General features: G+C 45.0%; 1 protein-coding gene across 3 annotated transcripts in view; it reads left to right on the top strand.

Annotated features, from left to right (window-relative positions):
- Positions 1–23585, top strand: part of nedd9 (neural precursor cell expressed, developmentally down-regulated 9) — a 98201-nt gene that overhangs the window by 64436 nt on the left and 10180 nt on the right. For all 3 annotated transcript variants that reach the window (XM_070880699.1, XM_070880696.1, XM_070880697.1), the window contains one exon: positions 23040–23138. In XM_070880699.1, the coding sequence (XP_070736800.1) occupies positions 23040–23138 (99 nt within the window). The remainder of the gene's footprint in view (positions 1–23039; positions 23139–23585) is intronic.

The following is a 23585-nucleotide window of genomic DNA, read 5'->3' as shown; positions in this document are numbered from 1 at the left end:
TCTCTCAAAAAAATGTTCCTCACCGTGTCGCTAACGTTATTCCGGCGCTAACTTTAGCGCACCATTGCGAATTGCGGCCGTTTTACGCATGTGCTTGATATTTTTTTTCCGCCTCCTGGTTTACGCTAATGCAGGACGCGGCAACTTCCTGTGCATCCCGGAAATCCTGAAAGCCGAAAATCCAGCCCTATATCACCTTTGCAGGTCTGGTTGACTGGATAAATTGCCTGAGCCACTGGGAACAATTTTGGTATTGTGACTGCCCAACGTAATTCCACACAAACCTACAGCCAACGGACAGGTGTCTCTATTCCTGGTCTAACTACCTGGGTGATCTAGTGATAATGATCAGCTGCAAGTTATCTTTGTTGAAAGACCGCGCATACCATAAAGTCCAAAAATAAAATTTGGGAGATTAGCTCCTTTACTTTTCAATATCCACAGAGGCTATTGCTTGATGGTGTTAACTACAAACTCACTGATGTAGAGCAGTACAAACCATGTTAATATCAACATGAGACACAACTTTGGGGCTTTATTTGCTTTTGTCCCAGAACATCAATAAACGCAGTATCAAAGACGAGCAGAGGAGTAGGATTAGAACAGATGGTTTATGTGGAGAGAAACATCAACACAGATTGTATAGGCTGAATAACCTGTTTCTGTGCTGCAACATTCTACGATTGTTTTGATGCCATGTCTAGTGTTTTCTGGAAAATCATGCATTATGGTGAAGAAAAGAGAGTCCTAGAGTTTATACGGCAGCTTTTGAAATGTCTGCTACATAGTAATTTGTAAATATTTTTGACGAAAAATATCACCTGAAAATTGTAAATCATTTTGTTAATAAAAGCAAAATACTGCGGATGCTGGAAATCTAAATTTTTTTGTTAATAACATTGATTTTATTTAAATAGTTACATAGATGAGAAGCAAAGCTTATTATACATCTATGAAAAATACTGCGTGCAGCACAAACTTCCTGTAAGCATCATTGTTATTTCCTGCCACAGTTCAACCATCACACTTTGTTAATTAGTTCAAAATAAAACAGCAGCAAATCAGAACTGAATGTATAAATCACAAACAAGGAAAGTGACTAGATAAATCAGTGGTCCTGATGTTACTTTGTGTATTCATGGCATAAAAACTCATTACAGGTATTACACTCACTGTGAACAAAACCACAAAGGAGTTGCTAGTATCCAGTAAAGAATTGTCACAGAACGGGTGATGCATGGAAATGTTCATTTATTTATTAACAACAACAACTTGTATTTATATAGCGCCTTTAATGTAGTGAAACGTCCCAAGGCGCTTCATAGGAGCACTGAGATAAAATATTTGACACCGAGCCTCATAAGTAGAAATTAGCACAGCCAAAAGCTTAGTCAAAGGAGCATCTTGAAGGAGGAAAGAGAGGTAGAAAGGTTTAGTAGAGGAATTCCAGAGCTTGGGCCTAAGCAACAGAAAACACCGGCCACCAATGGTTGAGCAATTATAATCGGGGATGCTCAAGAGGGCAGAATTAGAGGAGCGCAGACATCAAATAAGATATTGCTTTGTCCTGGAGTTCAGCCTGTGTGTGTGCACAGACGCAGGCGGCGTCCGCGTACTGTAGCTCGACGACAGAGGTTGAGGTGGTCTTGGACCTGGCCTGGAGATGGCGAAGGTTGAACAGCTTCCCACTGGTTCTGTAGTTTAGTTCCACTCCAGCGGGGAGCTTGTCAACTGTGAGGTGGAGCACGGCAGCGAGGAAGATTGAGAAGAGGGTTGGGCCAATGACGCAGCCCTGCTTGACCCCGATCCGGACGTGAATTGGGTTTGTGATGGATCTGTTGGTAAGGATCACGGCCTGCATATCGTCGTGGAGCAGGCGGAGGATGGTGACGTATTTTTGGGGGCATCCGAAATGGAGGAGGACGCTCCATAGACCCTCGCAGTTGACCGTGTCAAAGGCCTTTGTAAGGTCGAAGAAGGCCATGTATAAGGGCTGGCGCTGCTCCCTGCATTTTTCCTGCAGCTGTCGCACTGCAAAAATCTTGTCCGTTGTACCCCAGAGGGGATGAAATCCGCACGAGCTCCTTGGCCACGGGGAGAAGACGGTTGAGGAGGATTCTAGCGACGACTTTCCCAGTGTTTGATAGCAGGGCGATTCCTCTGTAGTTGCTGCAGTCAGACTTGTCCCCTTTTTTAAAGATGGTCACGATCACTGCAACTCTGAGATCTCCTGGCATGCTCTCCTCCCTCCAGATGAGAGAGATGAGGTCGTCGGTAAGACAAAGGTCCTCCACCAGCCAACGTGAACCACTTTCCTTATCTCTGGAGCCTCCTATCAACAAGAGCAGGCATTGGCAACTAGATCCAACACCACCTCCAGTGTGCCAGGGCTGCCTTTGGCCGTCTGAGGAAAAGAGTGTTTGAAGACCAGGCCCTCAAAACTGTCACCAAGCTCATGGTCTACAGGGCCGTAGTAATACCCGCCCTCCTGTACGGCTCAGAGACGTGAATCATGTACAGCAAACACCTCAAGTCGCTGGAGAAATACCACCAGCGATGTCTCCGCAAGATCCTACAAATCCTCTGGGAGGTCAGATGCACAAACATTAGCGTCCTCGACCAGGCCAACATCCCCAGCATTGAAGCACTGACCACACTGGATCAGCTCCGCTGGGCAGGCCACATAGTCGCATGCCAGACACGAGACTCCCAAAGCAAGCGCTCTATTCGGAACTTGACCACGGCAAACAAGCCAAAGATGGGCAGAGGAAATGTTTCAAGGACGTCCTCAAAGCCTCCCTGATAAAGTGCGACATCCGTACTGATACCTGGGAGTCCCTGGCCATAGACCGCCCTAAGTGGAGGAAGTGCATTCGGGAGGGCGCTGAGCACCTCGAGTATCGTCGCCGAGAGCATGCAGAAATCAAGCGCAGGCAGTGGAAGGAGCGTGCGGCAAACCAGGCTCCCTGTCCACCCTTTCCCTCAACAACTATCTGTCCCACCTGTGACAGGGACTGTGGTTCTCAATATTGGACTGTTCCGTCACCTAAGAACTCATGCTAAGAGTGGAAGCAAGTCTTCTTCGATTCCGAAAGACTGCCTATGATATTGTTTTGTGTGCTATTACTGTTCCTTTACTAATTCTAAAGATATTCAGCAGTGTCTTTGATTGCTGTCAAGCATTGTACATTCACCTGTTTATTGCTGTGTTGATTGAATATAACCACACCAACCCTGCTGTTGTGTTTAAACATTCTATGCATAGTGAGATTGTCTTCTATCATAGTAGCTTTTATTAAGTATACCCTTCAGGAAGATAATTACTGGCAACATTGTAGTGTCATTCACGTTGATGTTTGTTATGGATTCTGAATATTGAACTTGAAATGTGATGTGACTGACCCACAGCAGAGAGACCTCCGTCAGAAAGTAGTACAAACCCCATTAGCAGCAGTTCTCTGACTGGCCAGCTCTGGACATTGTTGAATTATCAACATGTAACTAACCTTGGAAGCGAGACCGAGATGGAGACAGAGAGGTAGAATCCAGGAGAACTTTCTAAAGTCCACCTGAACAGATGAGCCTCGATTTAACATTTCATCTGGAAGACAACACGTCCAACAATCCAGGACTCTCGCTATTACACTGAAATGTCAGATGCTCTGAAGTGAGGCTTGAACCTACAACCTTCAGAGGCAAGGGTGCTACCACTGAGCCAAGCAGGCACTTGAGGGAGGAGACTCTCATCCTATCAGTCTGGGCTGGCTCAGTGAACAGAGGGCATGCTAATTGGACCACCCAGTCAGTTTTTTGAGTAATTTTATTTGCTATGACTTATTTTTAGTATTTCACCGAAGTGCTGGTGAATCACTTTCAAATCTTTATTTACAGTGAAATGGTTGTGCACTTTAGCGTACAATACTGTGAGCAGCTTCACAGCTGTTATTTTTCTGGAGTGAATGGAAATGTTCGGTAACTAACAGCAGCAGAGTTTGGGTGTTGAGGATGGGGAGACGGAATTTTAAATTTTACAGACGACAACACAACGTCAGAGTGCAGTACCTTGTTTTGAACCACAAAAGGTAGAAGAAATTTGACCAATTAAATGTACAGAGAAGAAAAAGAATAATTTCAGCTACCTATTAAAATGGTGGCGTGATTGTACTGAAGCCGAGCAGACAGTAAGAGGACTGATCAGGAAATGTTTGGCTAGAAAGTTGCAATTTCCATTTTTATTGCAGTTTATATTGGCAGAAAGGTCAGACATTTCCCTTTCAGAGCCTGCCTCAACTTCTCAATTTATTCCCTGGAGTCCATGCTGATAATTAGTACAAGTCCCTGCTAAAGCTCAGACGGAGGGTCCAACACCTTTGGGTTATTAAGTAGGTATGAGAGGCTGAGCTTCACATCCAGTCAGACATTAGTGCTTGGGGCTTGGGGCTGCAATAGTAAATGTAATTTCATCATCATCATCATAGGCAGTCCCTCGGAATCGAGGAAGACTTGCTTCCACTCCTGAAATGAGTTCTTTGGTGGCTGAACAGTCCAATACAAGAGCCACAGACTGTCACAGGTGGGACAGACAGTCGCCGAGGGAAAGGGGGGGTGGGACTGGTTTGCCGCACGCTCCTTCCGCTGTCTGCACTTGACCTCTTCTTGCTCTCGGCGTTGAGACTCAGTGTTCAATGCCCTCGCGGAAGCATTTTCTCCACTTAGGGCGATCTTTGGCCAGGGACTCCCAGGTGTCAGTGGTGATGTCGCACTTTATCAGGGAAGCTTTGAGGGTGTCCTTATAATGTTTCCGTTGCCTGCCTTTGGCTCGTTTGCCGTGAAGGAGCTCCGAATAGAGCACTTGCTTTGGTAGTCTCATGTCTGGCATGCGACCTACGTGGCCTGCCCAGCGAATCTGATAGAGTGTGGTCAGTGCTTCAATGCTGGGGATGTTGGCCTGGATGAGGACACTGATGTTGCGTCTGTCCTCCCAGGGGATTTGCAGGATCTTAGAGACATCGTTGGTGATATATCTCCAGCAACTTGAGCTGTCTTCTGTACATCGTCCATGCCTCTGAGCCATACAGGAGGGCGGGTATTACTACAGCCCTGTAGACCATGAGCTTGGTGGTAGATTTGAGGGCCTGATCTTCGAACACTCTTTTTCCTCAGGCAGCCGAACTGACATTGGTCCTGTCATTCCTATTTGTGATTTTTTTGTCCCCTCTCGGTTTGTTTTTCGCTGACAATGTCCTGCGATTGAAAGGTATCTTTTTCTTCAAAATAGTTTCTGCTGACACAATGGAGTAAATTGTCCAATTGCACACTCCCGACATAGAGCCTCATTCATCGGGACTGCACAGTAGCTAACCTCACATACACAGCCTACAATCAATGGAAAACTGTGGGCTGCACATATGCGATTTCCTGATATGCGCATCCAATGGGTGAGGCTCCATGCAATCGGAAAGCTTGCTCCAATATCATAGTCTTAAGTTTGGGGGGGGGGGCGGGGTGGAAACTGAAGAAAATCTGGGGAAAATATTAAACCAATACACTTGTTCACAGTGGCAGTCATGGGTCAGTGGGTAACACACACTCCTCTGAGTCAGAAGGTTGTGGGTTCAAGTCTCACTCCAGGGACTTGAGCCCAAAATTTAGGCTTACACTCCAGTGCAGCACTGGGGGAGTGTGAGGTGCCGTCTCTCGGATGAGACGATAAACTGAGGCCCTGTCTGCTCCCTCAGGTGGATTTAATGATCCCGTGGCACTATTTCGAAGAAGAGCAGGGGTGTTCTCCCAGTGTTCTGGCTAACATTTATTCCTCAAACTATATCTAAAAACAGATGATCTGATCATTTAGCTCATTGCTATTTTTTGGGATCTTGCTGTGCATAAATTGGCTGCTGTGTTTCCTAAATTACAATCCGACAGAGCCACACTGATCCCAGTAATGTGAGGAGAGAGCCACAGACCCTGTGCTGCAGGTGAAATGAAGTAAAATTCAGGGCTAAACTTTCACCTTCATTTTCGGCAATTTTGTGGCGGTTTTCTTGGCGGTACAGCTGTTTTTGGGACAGAAACCACCCGGCGAAAGTTTCCCCCTTAGTTTTTTAATCGTACTGCCCAAATCTCAAAATGCCCACTGGGACCAAACCGTTGACGTGCACCGCCCAGAAAATCGGCAGGGCGTAAGTTTGGCCTCAACGGAAGCCCGTCCAGATCGTCGAGGGAACCGCCCTGTAAAAGCTGCTTAAACAGGGCGGTAGGTGAGTACTCTGCAAAGAAAGGTAAGTTAAAGGTTCTTTATTTTTTTTAATTGTAAAACGGCGACTAGCTTTAAAACTGTCTTAGAATGTTTCTTTAACACTTTTTTTTTAAGTGAAATTTTTTTTTGTTTTCCCCCTCCCTAGGCCTCTGATTAAATTTTTTTTTAAATGTAAGAACCGCCCGTTTCACTTAGTTTCCCCTTTAACTGCCGAGAAACCACCGAGAATACTGGTGCAAGATCCTTTTTCTCGCCTGGCGATTATTTTTAACTTAATTATGTAAATTTTCGCCAGCGTTGGTTGTAAAACATAGAAAATAGGTGCAGGAGTAGGCCATTCGGCCCTTCTAGTCTGCACCACCATTCAATAAGATCATTGCTGATCATTCACCTCAGTACCCCTTTCCTGCTTTCTCTCCATACCCCTTGATCCCTTTAACCGTAAGGGCCACACCTAACTCCCTCTTGAATATATCCAAGGAACTGGCATCAACAACTCTCTGCGGAAGGGAATTCCACAGGTTAACAACTCTCTGAGTGAAGAAGTTTTTCATCTCAGTCCTAAATGGCTTACCCCTTATCCTTAGACTGTGTCCCCTGATTCTGAACTTCCCCAACATCGGGAACATTCTTCCTGCATCTAACCTGTCCAATCCCATCAGAATTTTATATGTTTCTATGAGATCCCCTCTCATCCTTCTAAACTCCAATGAATACAGGCCCAGTCGACCCAGTCTCTCCTCATGTGTCAGTCCAGCCATCCCGAGAATCAGTCTGGTGAACCTTCGCTGCACTCCCTCAATAGCAAGAACGTCCTTCCTCAGATTTGGAGACCAAAACTGAACACAATATTCTAGGTGAAGCCTCACCAACGCCCTATACAACTGCAGTAAGACCTCCCTGCTCCTATACTCAAAACCCCTAGCTATGAAGGCCAACATACCATTTGCCGCCTTCACAGCCTGCTGTACCTGCTTGCCAACTTTCACTGACTGATGTACCATGATACCTAGGTCTCATTGCACCTCCCCTTTTCCTAATCTGCCACCATTCAGATAATATTCTGCCTTCGTGTTTTTGCCCCCAAAGTGCATAACCTCACATTTATTCACATTATACTGCATCTGCCATGCATTTGCCCACTCACCTAACCTGTCCAAGTCACCCTGCAGCCTCTTAGCATCCTCCTCCCAGCTCACACCGCCACCCAGTTTAGTGTCATCTGCAAACTTGGAGATATTATACTCAATTCCTTCATCTAAATCATTAATGTATATTGTAAATACCACTGAGCCCTGCGGCACTCCACTAGTCACTACCTGCCATTCTGAAAAGGACCCGTTTATCCCGACTCACTGCTTTCTATCTGCTAACCAGTTCTCTATCCATGTCAGTACATTACCCCCAATACCATGTGCTTTAATTTTACATAGAAACATAGAAAATAGGTGCAGGAGCAGGCCATTCAGCCCTTCTAGCCTGCACCGCCATTCAATGAGTTCATGGCTGAACATGAAACTTCAGTACCCACTTCCTGCTTTCACGCCATACCCCTTGATCCCCCGAGTAGTAAGGACTTCATCTAACTCCCTTTTGAATATATTTAGTGAATTGGCCTCAACAACTTCCTGTGGTAGAGAATTCCACAGGTTCACCACTCTCTGGGTGAAGAAGTTTCTCCTTATCTCGGTCCTAAATAGCTTACCCCTTATCCTTAGACTGTGACCCCTGGTTCTGGACTTCCCCAACATTGGGAACATTCTTCCTGCATCCAACCTGTCCAAACCCGTCAGAATTTTTAACGTTTCTATGAGGTCCCCTCTCACTCTTCTGAACTCCAGTGAATACAAGCCCAGTTGATCCAGTCTTTCTTGATAGGTCAGTCCCACCATCCCGGGAATCAGTCTGGTGAATCTTCGCTGCACTCCCTCAATAGCAAGTATGTCCTTCCTCAAGTTAGGAGACCAAAACTGTACACAATACTCCAGGTGTGGCCTCACCAAGGCCCTGTACAACTGTAGCAACACCTCCCTGCCCCTGTACTCAAATCCCCTCGCTATGAAGGCCAACATGCCATTTGCTTTCTTAACCGCCTGCTGTACCTGCATGCCAACCTTCAATGACTGATGTACCATGACACCCAGGTCTCGTTGCACCTTCCCTTTTCCTAATCTGTCACCATTCAGATAATAGTCTGTCTCTCTGATTTTGCACACTAATCTCTTGTGTGGGACCTTGTCAAAAGCCTTTTGAAAGTCCAAATACACCACATCCACTGGTTCTCCCTTGTCCACTCTACTCGTTACATCCTCAAAACGTTAGCATTTTTTCTGGGTAGGCAATCTGGCGTGACGGGCTCTCGGGAAAGTCTAGCAGAGAGATGCTGGAGAGAGATAAGAGTTCAGAATCTGCAAGAATTTTCTGATGATGTTGTTGAATCTCATTTATATTAAACACTCCTTGAACTCTATGCCGGGAGAATTCAGAGCTGGGATCGTCCGTGAAATCAGACTAAAAACCTGAAAAATACTCAATTGGCTGTGAAGCGTTTTGAAACATCCTGAGGTTGTGAAGGCACTATATAAAGTCTTTCTTTTATTAACTGCTACTGAGGAACAAGTGAAACGTTGTGTCTGAGTGCAGAGTTTTGGAAAGGAGATATAATGGTTGCTGTGCCACAGCATACAAGTGCCATGGCCAGATTTCATCAGACCTCTCGGTTCCCAATCGGAGCTGTGCCAGGCAAAGGCCGAGGCATCCTGTTTGAAACAACAACAACTTGTATTTATATAGTGCCTTTAATGCAGTAAATCGTTCCAAGCCACTTCACAGGAGTATTACAAGACAAAAATTTGACACTGAACCACAGAAGTAGAAATTAGGGCAGGTAACCAAAAGCTTAGTCAAATAGGTAGGTTTTGAGGAGCATCTTAAAGGAGGAAAGAGAGGTGGAGAGGTTTGGGCAGCGAATTCTAGAGCTTGAGGCCTAGGCAACAGAAGGCACGACCAGCAGTAGCTGAGCAATCAGGGATGCTCAAGCAGGCAGAATTAGAGGAGTGCAGATATCTCGGGGGGGGGGGGGGGGTTGTGGAGCTGAAGGAGATTAGAGATAGGGAGGGACGAGGTCATGGAGGGATTTGAAAACAAGGATGAGAATTTTGAAATCGAGGTGTTGCTTAACCGGGAGCCAATGAAGGTCAGCGACCACAGGGGTGATGAGTAATCAGGACTTGGTGCTAGTTAGGACAAGTGCAGCCGAGTTTTAGATGTCTCAAGTTTATGTAGGGTAGAATGTGGGAGGCCAGCCAGGAGTGCGTTGGAATAGTCAAATCTAGAGGCAAGGAAAGAGACGGGCGATGGAGGATGGAATGGAGAACTCTTTCTTTCATGGCAGCCCTATGCTTAGTAGCCAACCACTGGAGGCAATGGCAGATGACTGGAAATAGGACATCCACTCAGTGCTGGAGAATCCAAGTGGTACTTTTATCTTTTTTACAAACCTTTACAGCTTTGAAAAATGATTTTCCTTCCACAAACTCCAATGTAAGTAGGAATGGTTTATGGTGCTGTCTGCTTCATCTCAACAACTTGAAACAATGTCACAAACTTTAACAAACTTCTTAAGTACCCCTCCTTCTTAAAACATTGGGTTTTGTTTGTAAATCAACATCTTTGGAGCATTACATATGTAACTGTCGGAAATCGTGTTAGTGCCTCAGTCACTTAAACTCCTTCTTATATTTTTCCCCAAACTGGAGTCATTTCCTTTTCTCTTCCTCTGGTGAAACACCATCTTGCCAAGCCATTTCGTTCAGGCCAAATATTTTTTAATAACATTTATTTACAAGTTTATTTACTACAGTTACACAATAGCAAAATAATTGTAATACAACACTTGATTTTTACAATACTTAAACCATGCTGAAAATCATTTAAAAATTCCAAATCCTTCATGAACCTTTCAGAATCTTGGGACCCAGATTTTGATTACTGGAATGTGGGTAACGTTAGCTTCAAGGATTCCTTCCCACAATGTGGAAACTGGGAGGTGAACAGGAAATTGGCATCACTTGTATCATTCCAAAGGCAGGTCACAGAAGTTCTTTCCTATTAGATTAATCAATATTACCACTTGGGTAGAGTGTGAACAGCTAGTCAAGTAGCTGGGCAGCGACAACATCTGCACGTTTTGCATGCATTGGATATTTCAAAGACATGAGGGAATTTATGATGCATTTAAAGTGTTAGTAATGGGAAGGTAAATTCAGCACTCCTGGTGGGAAGCCATGTTTGAAGGAAGCATGTGTCCACTACTGTAACATTAATTCCCTGACCCACACTCTGTTCAAGTATGGCTCCTTATAGGGACTGCAGTGACATTTAAGTTACCCATAATTACTGCTCTCCAGGAAAGCATATGGCCCAGATAGTGACCTATTAAAATCCATAGACTGTATTTCAGTATCATCTTTCCCCAACAAAAAAATGAGCTCTTTTAAAGAAAAACTTCCTAAAGTCAATTTTAAGTTCACAACATCACTAAAGTTTCATCTGAGAGTCATGTAAAACAGAAATTGTGTGTGACAGAGGCCAACTTCTGTATCAGTAAACAGGAGCAATTTCAAAGAAACTGGCTGTCCAGACAGATTTATGTCTGGTTCTCAGCCTCTTCATCAATGTACTATTGCCTGTTACTTCAGCCTCCGAATAAAAACTAGTGGGAGATTTCACATTTAAGACATGTACAGAGGATTTCAAACTGTGCAATTACCATGACAAATTAATAACTTCAAACTTTATAATGAAAAGGCACAAATCCCAAGAATGGCCAGACTCCTAGAAAAATAAAGAGAGTGTATCATTATTCCAGTCATTAATCGAAGGATTGTTGCTAAACTATGTACTCTTCAACAAGTTGGGACATTCCAGCAAAAGTGAATTTTGTGGTGTGGTGCACTGTACACTAATCCAATCATAATCTGTACTTTATTCTTGTTAACCAACTGTTAGAAGTTGATTCTTAATGGAATACAGTAGAAGTGTGGTTAAATAGTGGTATGCCAACATATATCAACAGTCACTACATTCTTAAAGTAATTGAGGGTGTCCTTAAAACATTTCTTCTGCCCACCTGGGGCTCGCTTGCCGTGTCGGAGTTCCGAGTAGAGTGCTTGCTTTGGGAGTCTTGTGTCAGGCATGCGAACAATGTGGCCCGCCCAACGGAGCTTGTAGAGTGTGGTCAGTGCTTCGATGCTGGGGGATGTTGGCCTGTTCGAGGACGCTAACGTTGATGCATCTGTCCTCCCAGGGGATTTGCAGGATCTTGCGGAGACATCGTTGGTGGTATTTCTCCAACGATTTGAGGTGTCTACTGTATATGGTCCACGTCTCTGAGCCATACAGGGGGGTGGTATCACTACAGCCCTGTAGACCATGAGCTTGGTGGCAGATTTGAGGGCCTGATCGTCGAACACTCTCTTCCTCAGGCGGCTGAAGGCTGCGCTGACGCACTGGAGGCGGTGTTGAACCTCGTCGCCAATGTTTGCCCTTGCTGATAATAGGCTCCCGAGTCTCACCGCCGAGAGCATGCAGAAAGCAAGCGCAGGCAGCGGAAGGAGCGTGCGGCAAACCAGTCCCAACCACCCTTTCCTTCAATGACTGTCTGTCCCACCTGTGACAGAGACTGTAATTCCTATATTGGACTGTTCAGTCACCTAAGAACTCACTTTTAGAGTGGAAGCAAGTCTTCCTCGATTTCAAGGAACTGCCTATGATGATGATGAAAGTAATTGGAATTCATTCCGTAAAGAGGTTTGAATTGTACTGATGTGATAAGGTGCAACAAAATGTTACAGACCTGGGGTGGTTTTCAAGGTTCATTGATTTAATTTAGGAATATGTTCAAATATAGTTTAATGTGTATGTCATTATTCATTTCCTGTCACAGACTCTTCAAACCTCATTTTGGTTTTGACTTCCTGTTTATAACAATTTGCCAGAATTCAAGGGTGGTGCCAGAATAAGACAAACTTTTCAATTTTAAAAAGTGAACTGAAAAATAAGAGTGTTTCCACATATTCCCAGGGCGCTCAGCTGCTGTGTTCAAAGTTCAAGCAGTCTCACACACACATGCAGTAAGCGAAACTGCCCAATGATGTGTTGTTTTCCAGCCTTGCTTTAATTAGCAGATCTCCTCATTTCTTCTGTTGTTATTGCTTCATAGCCGTTGAAATACCAAGATCTCCCACAATGATCTCTCACTCTGTCCTTGCCTTCATTCTGATGAGATAAGCATAGTCAGCAGAACAAAACGTACCGATTAAAAACAGCACCAAGTAACAAATCTTTGATTACAAAAACTGTTTTTCTCAAATTTTTCGACTGATTTCACAAAGACGCTGATCCATGGCAACTCATGGGTTTCTTGCCCATACAGCCATTCTACACATGTTTATCTAATGAGCGACAGCAGGTTATGTGAGACACCAGTACCAAGCCCAGTCCTAGCCTTGTCTACATCCACATGAAGGATTCACTGGCTATCTATTGGGCCTGGGAGGTCGGCTGGGTTTCTCCTCCTCTCCCCAGCCTGCTGACACTGAGATCAATTTTAGGACTCTCACGGCTGCCTCACCTCACTCAGCACAGACCATGGGTCAAACCTGGAACCTTTCTGGTCAGTATGACTGAGTAGCATATCACATGGTACATTCAGATGAGGTGTTAAACTGAGGCTCCGTCTACCCTCTCGGGAGAACGCAAATGATCCTGCAGCACTATTTTGAAGAAAAGCACGGGAGTTATCCCCAGTGACCTAGCAAATATTTATCCCTCAATTAACAGATTATCACATTGCTGCTTGTGGGAGCTTGCTGTGCGCAAATTGGCCATCGTGTTTCCTAACATCACAACAGTAACTCATTGGCTGTGAAGCGCCTTTGGAACGTCCAGTGGTCGTGAAAGGCACAAGATAAATGCAAGTCTTTCTTTTCATTCACTGACCTATCAAGGCAGCAGTTTGCAGTATTCTCCACTTGCATTTGTTTCACATCATGTAATGTTCTCAGCACATTACAAAGTGCTTTACAATGAATGGATTTTTAAGTGAAGCCACTATCATTGTGCAGTCAGACACAGCAGTTAATGTGTGCACAGAGAGTGTGCCCCACAAAGAGCGAATGAGATGACTGACTAGATCATCTGTTTTTGGTGATGCTGGTTGAGGGCCAAGTGTTGGCCAGGGTACCAGGAGAACTCTCTGCTTTTTGCATAGTTACATAGGGCCCAAGTTTCCACATGATTTGCGCCTGATTTTTAGGAGCAACTGGTGGAGAACGAACTATCTTAGAAATCGCAATTCTCCACTTTTTTTTCTGCAGTTCTAGTGAGGTAGAACAGTTCTACTTTGGAACAGAATTTTTTCTTCAAAAGGGGGCGTGTCCGGCCACTGACGCCTGATTTCAAAGTTTCCACAGTGAAAACGTACTCCAAACTAAAGTAGAATGGAGCAAGTGAAGATTTTTGTAGAACTGAAAAAACCTGTTCTACACATTAAAAAAATCAGGCGCAGGTTACAAATTAGGCGTCCAGAACGAGGTGGGGGGGTGGGGAGGGAAGTCATTAAATTCTACAACAAATTCTTATTTATACTTCTACAAATATTATACAAATAAATCCAACGTGAATAAACATTTATAAGCAAAGAAAAGATTAAATAAACCATCTTCCTACCTGTGTGAAAGTGCTTCAGCCATCGTTCGTTCCCGCGGGGGCGGGAACCATTCCGTGCGTTCCCGCCGGGGCGGGAGAGGGGGGGGGGGAGAGCCGTTCAATGCGTTCCCGCCGGGGCGGGAGAGGGGGGGGGGGGAGAGCCGTTCAATGCGTTCCCGCCGGGGCGGGAGAGGGGGGGGGGGGGAGAGCCGTTCAATGCGTTCCCGCCGGGGCGGGAGAGGGGGGGGGAGAGCCGTTCAGTGCGTTGCGGGCGGGGGTGGGGAGGGAAACGGCTGCCTCAACTTTCTGAGGCTTTCTCACTGCTGCAGGACGCCTCAGGGCTGATGTGCTGATGGCAATGTGCTTTTATTAAAAAATGTTCAAAAATTAAACAGCTACAAAGAACTACAAAAATGGCCGAGTGCCAATGTTTCCTTCACACTGCGCGTGCGCGAATGCTCCAACGCGCATGCGCAGCGTTGCCGGCAGGAAAAAAACTAATTTAAATAGTACCCGCCCCCTCCCACTTATAAAATCAGCGCGAGTGTAGGCTCCGCCCCCCTGGGCGCCGCGCCAGGCAGACAAGGAGCTGCAGGGCGCTCGAGAATAGCGCGGTTTTTTTTAGGCGCGAAAAACGGGCGCCCAGCTCGGAGTGCACAGTCATTCTTGCTGCAGTCACAGGCTGGCTTGGATAATGAAACTCTTGATAACAGACTTAAAACCTGTGGCTCTGATGCATATGGTTCCTGTATTGGTGATGGGTTGCCAGCACTCCAGGGATGTCCTGGAGTCTCCAAAAGTTAGAGTAATCTCGTGGACACTGCTGCAAGTAACCCATGAGAAAAATCAGAGGGGCATTAAAAAAATGTTTGTTCTTTTTCTTTGAAGACTTTCATTCATTATTAGTTTAAAAAATATTTAGAGAATGGAAAAAATGGCTACGTGGTTGGGTGAGGCAGGCAGTCATGTGCTGAAACATCCAGGAATACATTTAACCAGAGTTAGCAACCCTAGTGTTGAGGTTTTTTGTGGCACCATCACAGACTCACCAGAAGCTTGCAATTCCCATTCATTTCAGAGGGATGTTGAAGCATTAAAAATTAATTTTTCCTAAAGGCAACTGACTGGCATAACAGACCTGTGAGGGAGCAGCTGTCTATGTTGGTGGGTGGTGGTGGGGGAACTCCTAGCATAGGCCCACCCCCTGGCTGGGTCTTGAGCCTAACACAAGCTCTGGGCCACTGGCATCAGGGTGTTCAGAAGAACAGACACCAGAAGACCCCAAGTGCTTCTCATTGTCCTGGGGAGGGGGTTAAAAACAATTTCCATCTGCCCACTCTGACCCAGGGTCTGGCATTTGTGCCAGGTCTCTTTCGATGCCCATGTTGGGGAGCATACATTGTTCGCAATGACCTGAAATGAGAAGGACCCTGGGATTGTCTGTGCACGCCTTGTTATAATATGTACACTAGGTCTGTGCTTAATACAGGCATAGGCCCAGTTACATCCACTGGGAAACCTCAGGAATTCTCAGGGCAGCACACTGGGTTCTGAAGTCCTGACAACAGGCCTCTGCCCTATTTCTGTTTTTCCCTGTGTCTGGGAAATGCTAATTCCCCAGGCACAGGGAAAGGGAAAACCTACCCTTGTATGTTTTAGCATTTTTTTTAAATGTACATATAGCCTAGAGAAAGTCTGTAACCAAAGCGACATTAGCAAAAATTCATTAACATCCTTTAGCAGCTGCCTTTTCAGTGCATTGCCCCTGGTTTGAGTTTTAGTGAACAAGTGGAGTCTTGTGATTCAATCGCTGCAGGCTACACGTTGATATTCCTGTTTTGCTACAGCCACACTTTTGGCACGAGTTTCAGCAGAATCTATCCCTACCAGCCATGTCACAACAAGTTTGTGTTTTTAAGATTTTTTACCTCGGCTGCGGATGATTCTGTTTAAACATAACATCTGGCATGGCAGAGTGTGGATGGATTAAAACAGTGCTGACTTTCAGCACACTCCTTCCAGGTGACTAAACAGATGAGCTCAGCCTGATCCACCTAGGTGGTGCTTATATCTCCTCCTTCCTCTTCTTAGGCTGTCCCCCGGAGTCAAGGATGACTTGCATCCAAACTAAACTGAGTTCTAAGGCGACTGATGAGACCAATGCAGGATCTACAGTCCCTGTCACAGGTGGGGCAGGTGGTAGTTGGAGGGAAGGGTGGGTGAGGTGCTTGATTTGTCGTACGCTCCTTCCGCTTTTTGTACTTGGCTTCTGCGTGCTCCCGGCGAAGAGACTAAGTGTTCAGCACCTTCTCGGATGCTCCTCATCCACTTTGAGCGATCTTGGGCCAGGGATTCCCAAAAGTGGGTGGGGATGTTGCTCATTTTTTCAAGGAAGCTTTGAGGGTGTCCTTGGAGTGTTTTCTCTGCCCTCCTGGGGCTCACTTGCCGTGACGTAGCTCGGAGTAGAGTGCTTGTTTCGGGAGTCTAGCATCGGGCATGCGGACAATGTGACCCACTAACCGGAGCTGGTCGAGCGTGGTCAATGCCTCAGTGCTGGGGATGTTGACCTGAGCGAGAACACTGACGTTGGTGCGCCTATCCTGCCAATCAATTTTCAGGATTTTGCGAAGGCAGCATTAGTGATTCTTCTCCAGTGCTTTGAGGTGCCTATTGTACATAGTCCATGTCTCTGAAGCATATAGGAGGGCAGGTTACTACTGCCCTGTAGACCATGAGCTTGGTGCTGGATTTGAGATCCTGGGAACACTCTTTTCCTCAAGCGCGGAAGGCTGCACTGCCACACTGAAGGCGGTGTTGGACTTCGTCATCGATGTCTGTCCTTGCTGACAGTAGGCTCCCGAGGTATGGAAAGTGAACCACGAACCATTGTGGATCTTGATAACCGGTGAGCAGTACTGTGTGGCGGGGGCAGCTTGGTAGAGGATCTTTGCCTTACTGCTGTTTAATGTGAGGCCCAGACTCTCGGCAAAATCACCAATGATCTTGCCACCCCTTTCAGGCCTCCATCCCAGTTCTTTAGCACATTAAAACATAATGGTCAGAGTTTTGTTTCAGCCATCTAACTTCTTTCAGACTTTCTTAAAAATAAAGACCACTCTCAAACACATCTAGAATTTAGTCGGCCATGTTTATTTGGTGAGGGGAGTGCAACAAAGATTTTGCCTTGTTCATGGTTAAAGATGCGTTCTGCAACACTGGTAGCCGTAAAACTTGATGCTTCGGATGAAAGTGCCACCACATAAGGAAAATTGGACAGTCGGCAGATTTAATGCTGGGGTATCATGTTATCCACAGGAAGTTCTGGGTCCACAGTGCTGATTCTTCTACTGAGGGTAGAGAAATGCCAGTCGGAACTTGCACATCATATTCCAAGCTCCGACTGGGGAAATCCAATTTACCAATCCAGGTCTGCAATGAGCACAGGAGCCTCATTTGAGTATTGAAATGAGGCCTGCGCTCATTTCAGGCGGACACCAGGACCAACTTAAAAAAGGCCCTGACCAATTTCGCAGTGGCCAGAACGCTTGTGCAGTTTGGGCATGGGCATCTGTCCTCCTAAGTTGGTTATGGTTTCGCCTGTTTTAAATCCATAAAATGGATGTAATGCTGTTAATTTAGATCCCTCAATTCCTAGCATGGAACTTGAACCTACAACCTTCTGATGCAGACAAGATTGTTACCAACCGAATCAAGCTGCCAGATTAGTAATGCAGAATGTGTGCAATATTTTTCATAAATGTTTTTCAAAAGACTTTTTAATTCACCATAGAGTTAGCAGTTGGTGACAGGAGAGGCGTATTGTATAATTGGCTGTAGGATTGACTCAGCAGTTGGATGGACAGGAATGCAGAGTTTTTTTTTGATAGGTTGAAAATTGAGTTGTTGAGGACACAAAATAACAAAGGAAAGCTTCTATTCCACAACTGCCTTTAAACGTCTGAAGTATACTCAGTGCTGCAACAGACATACTCTGTGAAATGCTGAATTTCAGCTTGGCAAAGTGTCTGGGATTCCCGTTTTAGCTTTAATCTTCTTTTTAAAAAAAACACCTGCTTCTGTCTATAATTGGTGTAACCATAAGCTGGGGTGAAAGGTCAGTAGATCTGTGGTGCTCTGACTCTTGTTTATGGCCCTTGTCCCCGTGTCCTTTAGAAGTGCACAAAGAATGGAAGAGCGGAGAAAACTGATTTGTTTCAACAACCCATTTGGGTTCTATTCTCATATTTTCTTTCCCTTTCCCACGTTTGGTTTTTGGGCTTTTAAGTGCCAGGTGGTAAACACACTCACCACGCAGTGACTAGGTTCTCTTCCTTGTTTGTGTATTCGTTGCTTTTTTGACCCTCAACTGTTTTTGGTACACTGAGGCGTAGTTGTTGTTCTTCCTTAATTATATATTAAAATAGAGACAGCAGCAAACATTCTGACACATGAAACCAGCTGGCAGTCTTTACATTATTTAGTGAACCAAAAAATGCTTTGTAAACACAGCATAGAAGTTCTTCTAAATATTTATTCAGTTGATTGCTATAAAAAATAAAAGTACTGGTTTTAAAAAAACATACATTTAGTTCAACAAATTATACTCTTTGAATCATTTCTTTTTGAAGATCATTTTCTTATGCGTGACTTGCCTGTAAGCTGGTAGTAATTCCTTCCCTTGGTTTTAACTGGAAAAAAATAGAAATTTAGCCAAATCAAAGCAGTTTAAAACCATCTGGGCAGCACCTTAAAGGAAGCTGCCCCATCTGCTGAATCAATATTGACTTTCCTGGGACGGAGATGGCTGCTAGCAGATCCACCCCATCATGTCAGTGTTCACATGCAGATTGGTAACTTTAGCTGGAATGACATCTCTTTCTCTGTGCCTCATCTCATTCTGTCTATTCATCACTTTGTTCTCATTGATCTGTCATGGGTTCTTTCATACTTTATTTATGCCTCAGCCTCATTGCCCCGCTCTGCCGAATTTAAAAAAAAACAAATGCATTACTTTTTCTGAAAATTATCAATATATCTAGTGCCTTTGCAAATAGTAGGTGATTTCCCACTTTTCCTGCTATCTCAAAGGGTTTCCAATCTAATTTTTTCCTCATCTTTACAGTGGGAAGAGGGAATGGCTAGGAATATGTTGCCCAGGAGGATTTGTGGGTCCCATCTGTTTCATGCAGATGGCACCAATGAACAGGAAAACAATTTATTGTGGAGTGAAAAGTTTCCCCAAACCAGATGGCCATGGCTGTGCATCATTCCAAAAAAGGATCAGCAGAATTTCAGCCATTTGCTTGGAAGCTGAATGCCACCACACCCACATTTTGTCAAAGAAATGTGTGTGGTTTACCCTGTCTGCTGAAAGAAGTACGATCAACAGATTTGCAGCGCTACAGTGTGGTATAGGGTGTGGATTGAGCGATAGGTTGGTGTACAGGGTGGAGACTGAGTGATGGATTGGAGTAGAGGGCACGGACTCGGCTATAGATTGGGGTACAGGGCACTGACTGAGCCATGGATTGGGGTACAGGTGGGAACTGAGCCATGGATTGAGGTACAGGGCACAGATTGAGCCATGGATTGGGGTACAGGGAGCACTGAGCCATGGATTGGGGTATAGGGGGGACTGAGCCCATGGGAGGGGGTACAGAGGGGACTGAGCCATAGATTGGGGTACAGGGGGTACAGAGGGGACTGAGTCATAGATTGGGATACAGGGGGTACAGAGGGGACTGAGCCATGGATTGGGATACAGGGGGTACAGAGGGGACTGAGCCATGGTTTGGGATACAGGGGGTACAGAGGGGACTGAGCCATAGATTGGGGTACAGGGTACACTGAGCCATGGATTGGGATACAGTGGGTACAGAGGGTACTGAGCCATGGATTGGGATACAGGGGGTACAGAGGGGACTGAGCCATAGATTAGGGTACAGGGGGCACTAAGCCATGGATTGGGATACAGGGGGTACAGAGGGGACTGAGCCATAGATTGGGATACAGGGGGGATTGAGGTACAGGGGGTACAGAGGGGACTGAGCCATGGATTGGGATACAGTGGGTACAGGAGGGACTGAGACATGGATTGGGATACAGGGGGTACAGGAGGGACTGAGCCATGGATTGGGATACAGGGGGGTACAGGAGGGACTGAGCCATGGATTGGGATACAGGGGGTACAGGAGGGACTGAGCCATGGATTGGGATACAGGGGGGGACTGAGCCATGGATTGGGGTACAGGGCACGATTGAGCCATGGATTGGGATACAGGAGGTACAGGAGGGACTGAGCCATGGATTGGGATACAGGGGGGACTGAGCCATGGATTGGGGTACAGGGCACAGGCTGAGCGATACATTCTATTGACTGAATGGATGTTATATATTTTGAGATTTTACTTGTTCAAGTATTTGTCAATTTATAGGCATTTTCTTCTGTGGCCACATGTCAACTGGAAACTAGGCTGAGACTGCAATAGTTATTATGCATTGGGCTCTTAAACCCAGACGATGATGATGAATTTTGTTTCACCGGCTTGGATTGGATTCAAAGGGTGTTTTGCTGAGCAACTGTACCACCCAGTCTCCTTAGTATTAGCTTTAAAATTACTGTTCCCTTAATGGAGCTGCAATGAATGGAACTAATTCAAAGAAACAACAGGATGGAAAATTGGGCAAGCTGCTTACTGGCAGCATAGTCCTTTGCTTCCCAATGTGCAATACTCTATTCTTTCAAAAATGGACAATTTACTCTTGCGTGTTTCCTTTCTTGGGTCGCTGTTTAAAGGATAACACACATTATTTTGATCATTGTCAGACAATCCTCGTTCAGCAAGCTGTACAGCTTTTCCATTGGGCTACGTCCCCGCAGACACACTGAACATAAGAACACATTAATTAGGAGCAGGAGTAGGCCATATGGCCTCTTGAACCTGCACCACCATGCAATAAGATCATGGCTGATCTGATCTTGGCCTCAACTCCACTTTCCTACCTGTTCCCCATAACCATTGACTCTCCTATAACTCAAGAATCTGTCTATCTCAGCCTTGAATATATTCAATGACCCAGCCTCCGTAGCTGTCTGTGATAGAGAATTCCAAAGATTCACGACTCTCAAAGAAGAAATTCCTCCTCATCTCCGTCTTAAATGGACAACCCCTTATTGCCCCGAGGTCTAGATTCCCACGAGGGGAAACATCTTCTCAGCATCTACCCTGTCAAGCCCCCTCAGAATCTTATAAGATCACATCTCATTCTTTTAAACTCCAATGAGCATAGGCCCAACCTGTTCAACTTTTCTTCATAAGACAACCCTTTGATCCCAGGAATCAACCTCGTGAACCTTCTCTGAACTGCCTTGAATGCAAGTATATCCTTCCTCAAATGAGACCAAAACTGTACGCAGTACTGTAGGTGTCGCCTCACCAACAGTTGTTGACTTCCATTTGCCTTCCTAATTAGCTGTTGTACCTTCATGCTAAATTTTTGTATATCGTGTACGAGGACACCCAGTTCTCTCTATCGCAGCATTCTGTAGTCTCTGTCCATTTAAATAATATTTTGCTTTTCTGTTCTTCCTACCAAAGTGGATAACCTCACAAATTTTCCCACGTTATACACTATATCCCTTTGCAGACTCTTTGGGCGAGAAATTCCATTTTTGGTGATAGCGGTATTTTTTGGCAAATTTTCTGCAACTTTTCTCCGAGGCTGATACCACTGCGAGAGAGGCCTTGGGAGGGCGGAAAACACCCCCAAAAAATTGCAAAAAGACAAAAATAAAACATCACAAAACATTCACAAGAGACTTAACTATTGAATCACTGCAAAAGAATTAAAAAATAAAAACTTTAACTTACCTTTTTTGCAGGTCATCATACCTACCACTGTTCCAAGGGCTGCAACGCAGATTTTTGCCGGGCGTTTTTTTTGGTCCTAATTACGAGTGCGTTGTGAGCCAAATTTTTGGCAAAAGCGCTATTTTGAGTCTTGCACACCGGCGGTCCTTCCCCCTGTGGTATTAAAAAAACCGCCGGCGCAAGACTTCTCCGAATTTCCCTGTTCGCTGTTTTTCGTCAAAAGAAACGGACGCAAGTTAGGCCAATTTTTAGCCCTGTGTATCCTCCTCACAATTTGCTTTCTCGCCTATCTTTGTATTGTCAGCAAATTTGGCTACATTACACTCGATCCCTTCATTAATATAGATTGTAAATAGTTGAGGGCCCCAGCACTGATCCCTGTGGCTGCAATGTCCTTTACATGTTTAACTAGCTGCTCAAACCAGACTTGTGATTTAAGATTGGATAAAAGGATGAGTAGCTGCTTGGGAGCTGTCCTTTGGTTATATAACTGTCTAAAAAAACACTGATCTATTGTAGCAAAAAGCTTCCGATTAGGATTGTTAAACCCCTGAGGGTCATTTATGATTTTTCTTGCAGCTTGTCTTTGCTTTGAAGATGTGGTATCTCTGTTATTGGCCAACTGGACACTATTATTAATAATTAATCAGATGCATCTTTGTTTCCTGCATTATGCCCCAGTCTTTCCAGAATGTTACAAGCACCACATGTCAAATCAATCTGTACCCTTCCATTTCCTAGAAAATTGCATCTTTCACCTGCAGCGTATCTCATCGGCATCCATTTAAAATCCAGCTGTTATCTTGGGTCATTTACCAATGGAAGAATCAGTGATAAACATTTTGGACTGAACGCTCACCCTGTATTGTAATGGCCTGTAATAGGTATGCAAAACTGGAAGTGGCCCAACAGCCCCAATAGTAAAGAGCTTGATTGGACTGAACTTCAAGTTCTAATCTTGATTGAAATTTGAACCCAGTTAACCCAATTGGTAAGATGACCTAAACTTAATGGAGGTAATTTCTGACTAACTGCATAGGAAGTTTATCACTGCATTTTTGGATACTGCACGAGCCCAGTATATAGTTGGTGTTAATAGAAATTACTTTTTCCACATGCTTTGTGAAAGTGCCTGTAGAAAAAAAATTCTACTTGAAACCTCAATAGTAATATACTTTGTGTTGGCTTTTTTTATACAGGTTGTGACTCCTATCAGATGCGGACAGGGCTATGTTTATGACTCTCCATCAAGACAGCAACAAAGAGTTTACGATATCCCACCAGTTCGCCATCAAGAGGTGCGTACAGAATATACAGCACAGAAACAGGCCATCCAGCCCAACTCTGTCTCCTCCCCTCCCATTCTATCTCAGCATATCTTTCTATTCCATTTTCTCTTGTGTACTCGTCTAGTTTCCTTTTGAAAGCATCTAAGCTATTTGCCTCATCCACTTCATCATCATCATAAGCAGTCCCTTGGAATTGAGGAAGACTTGCTTCCACTCTTAGCATGAGTTCTTAGGTGGCTGTACAGTCCAATACGAGTACCACAGTTTCTGTCACAGGTGGGACAGATAGTCGTTGAGGGAAAGGGTGGGCAGGGAGCCTGGTTTGCCGCACGCTCCTTCCGCTGCCTGCGCTTGATTTCTGCATGCTCTCGGCGACTATACTCGGAGCTCAGCGTCCTCCCGAATGCACTTCCTCCACTTAGGGCGGTCTATGGCCAAGGACTCCCAGATGTCAGT

The sequence above is a fragment of the Pristiophorus japonicus genome, chromosome 5 (genome assembly GCF_044704955.1).
Source record: "Pristiophorus japonicus isolate sPriJap1 chromosome 5, sPriJap1.hap1, whole genome shotgun sequence".
Classification (NCBI taxonomy): Eukaryota; Metazoa; Chordata; class Chondrichthyes; family Pristiophoridae; genus Pristiophorus; species Pristiophorus japonicus.
The sequence above is the reverse complement of the archived record's forward strand: the minus strand, read 5'-3'. Positions and strand labels throughout refer to the sequence as shown.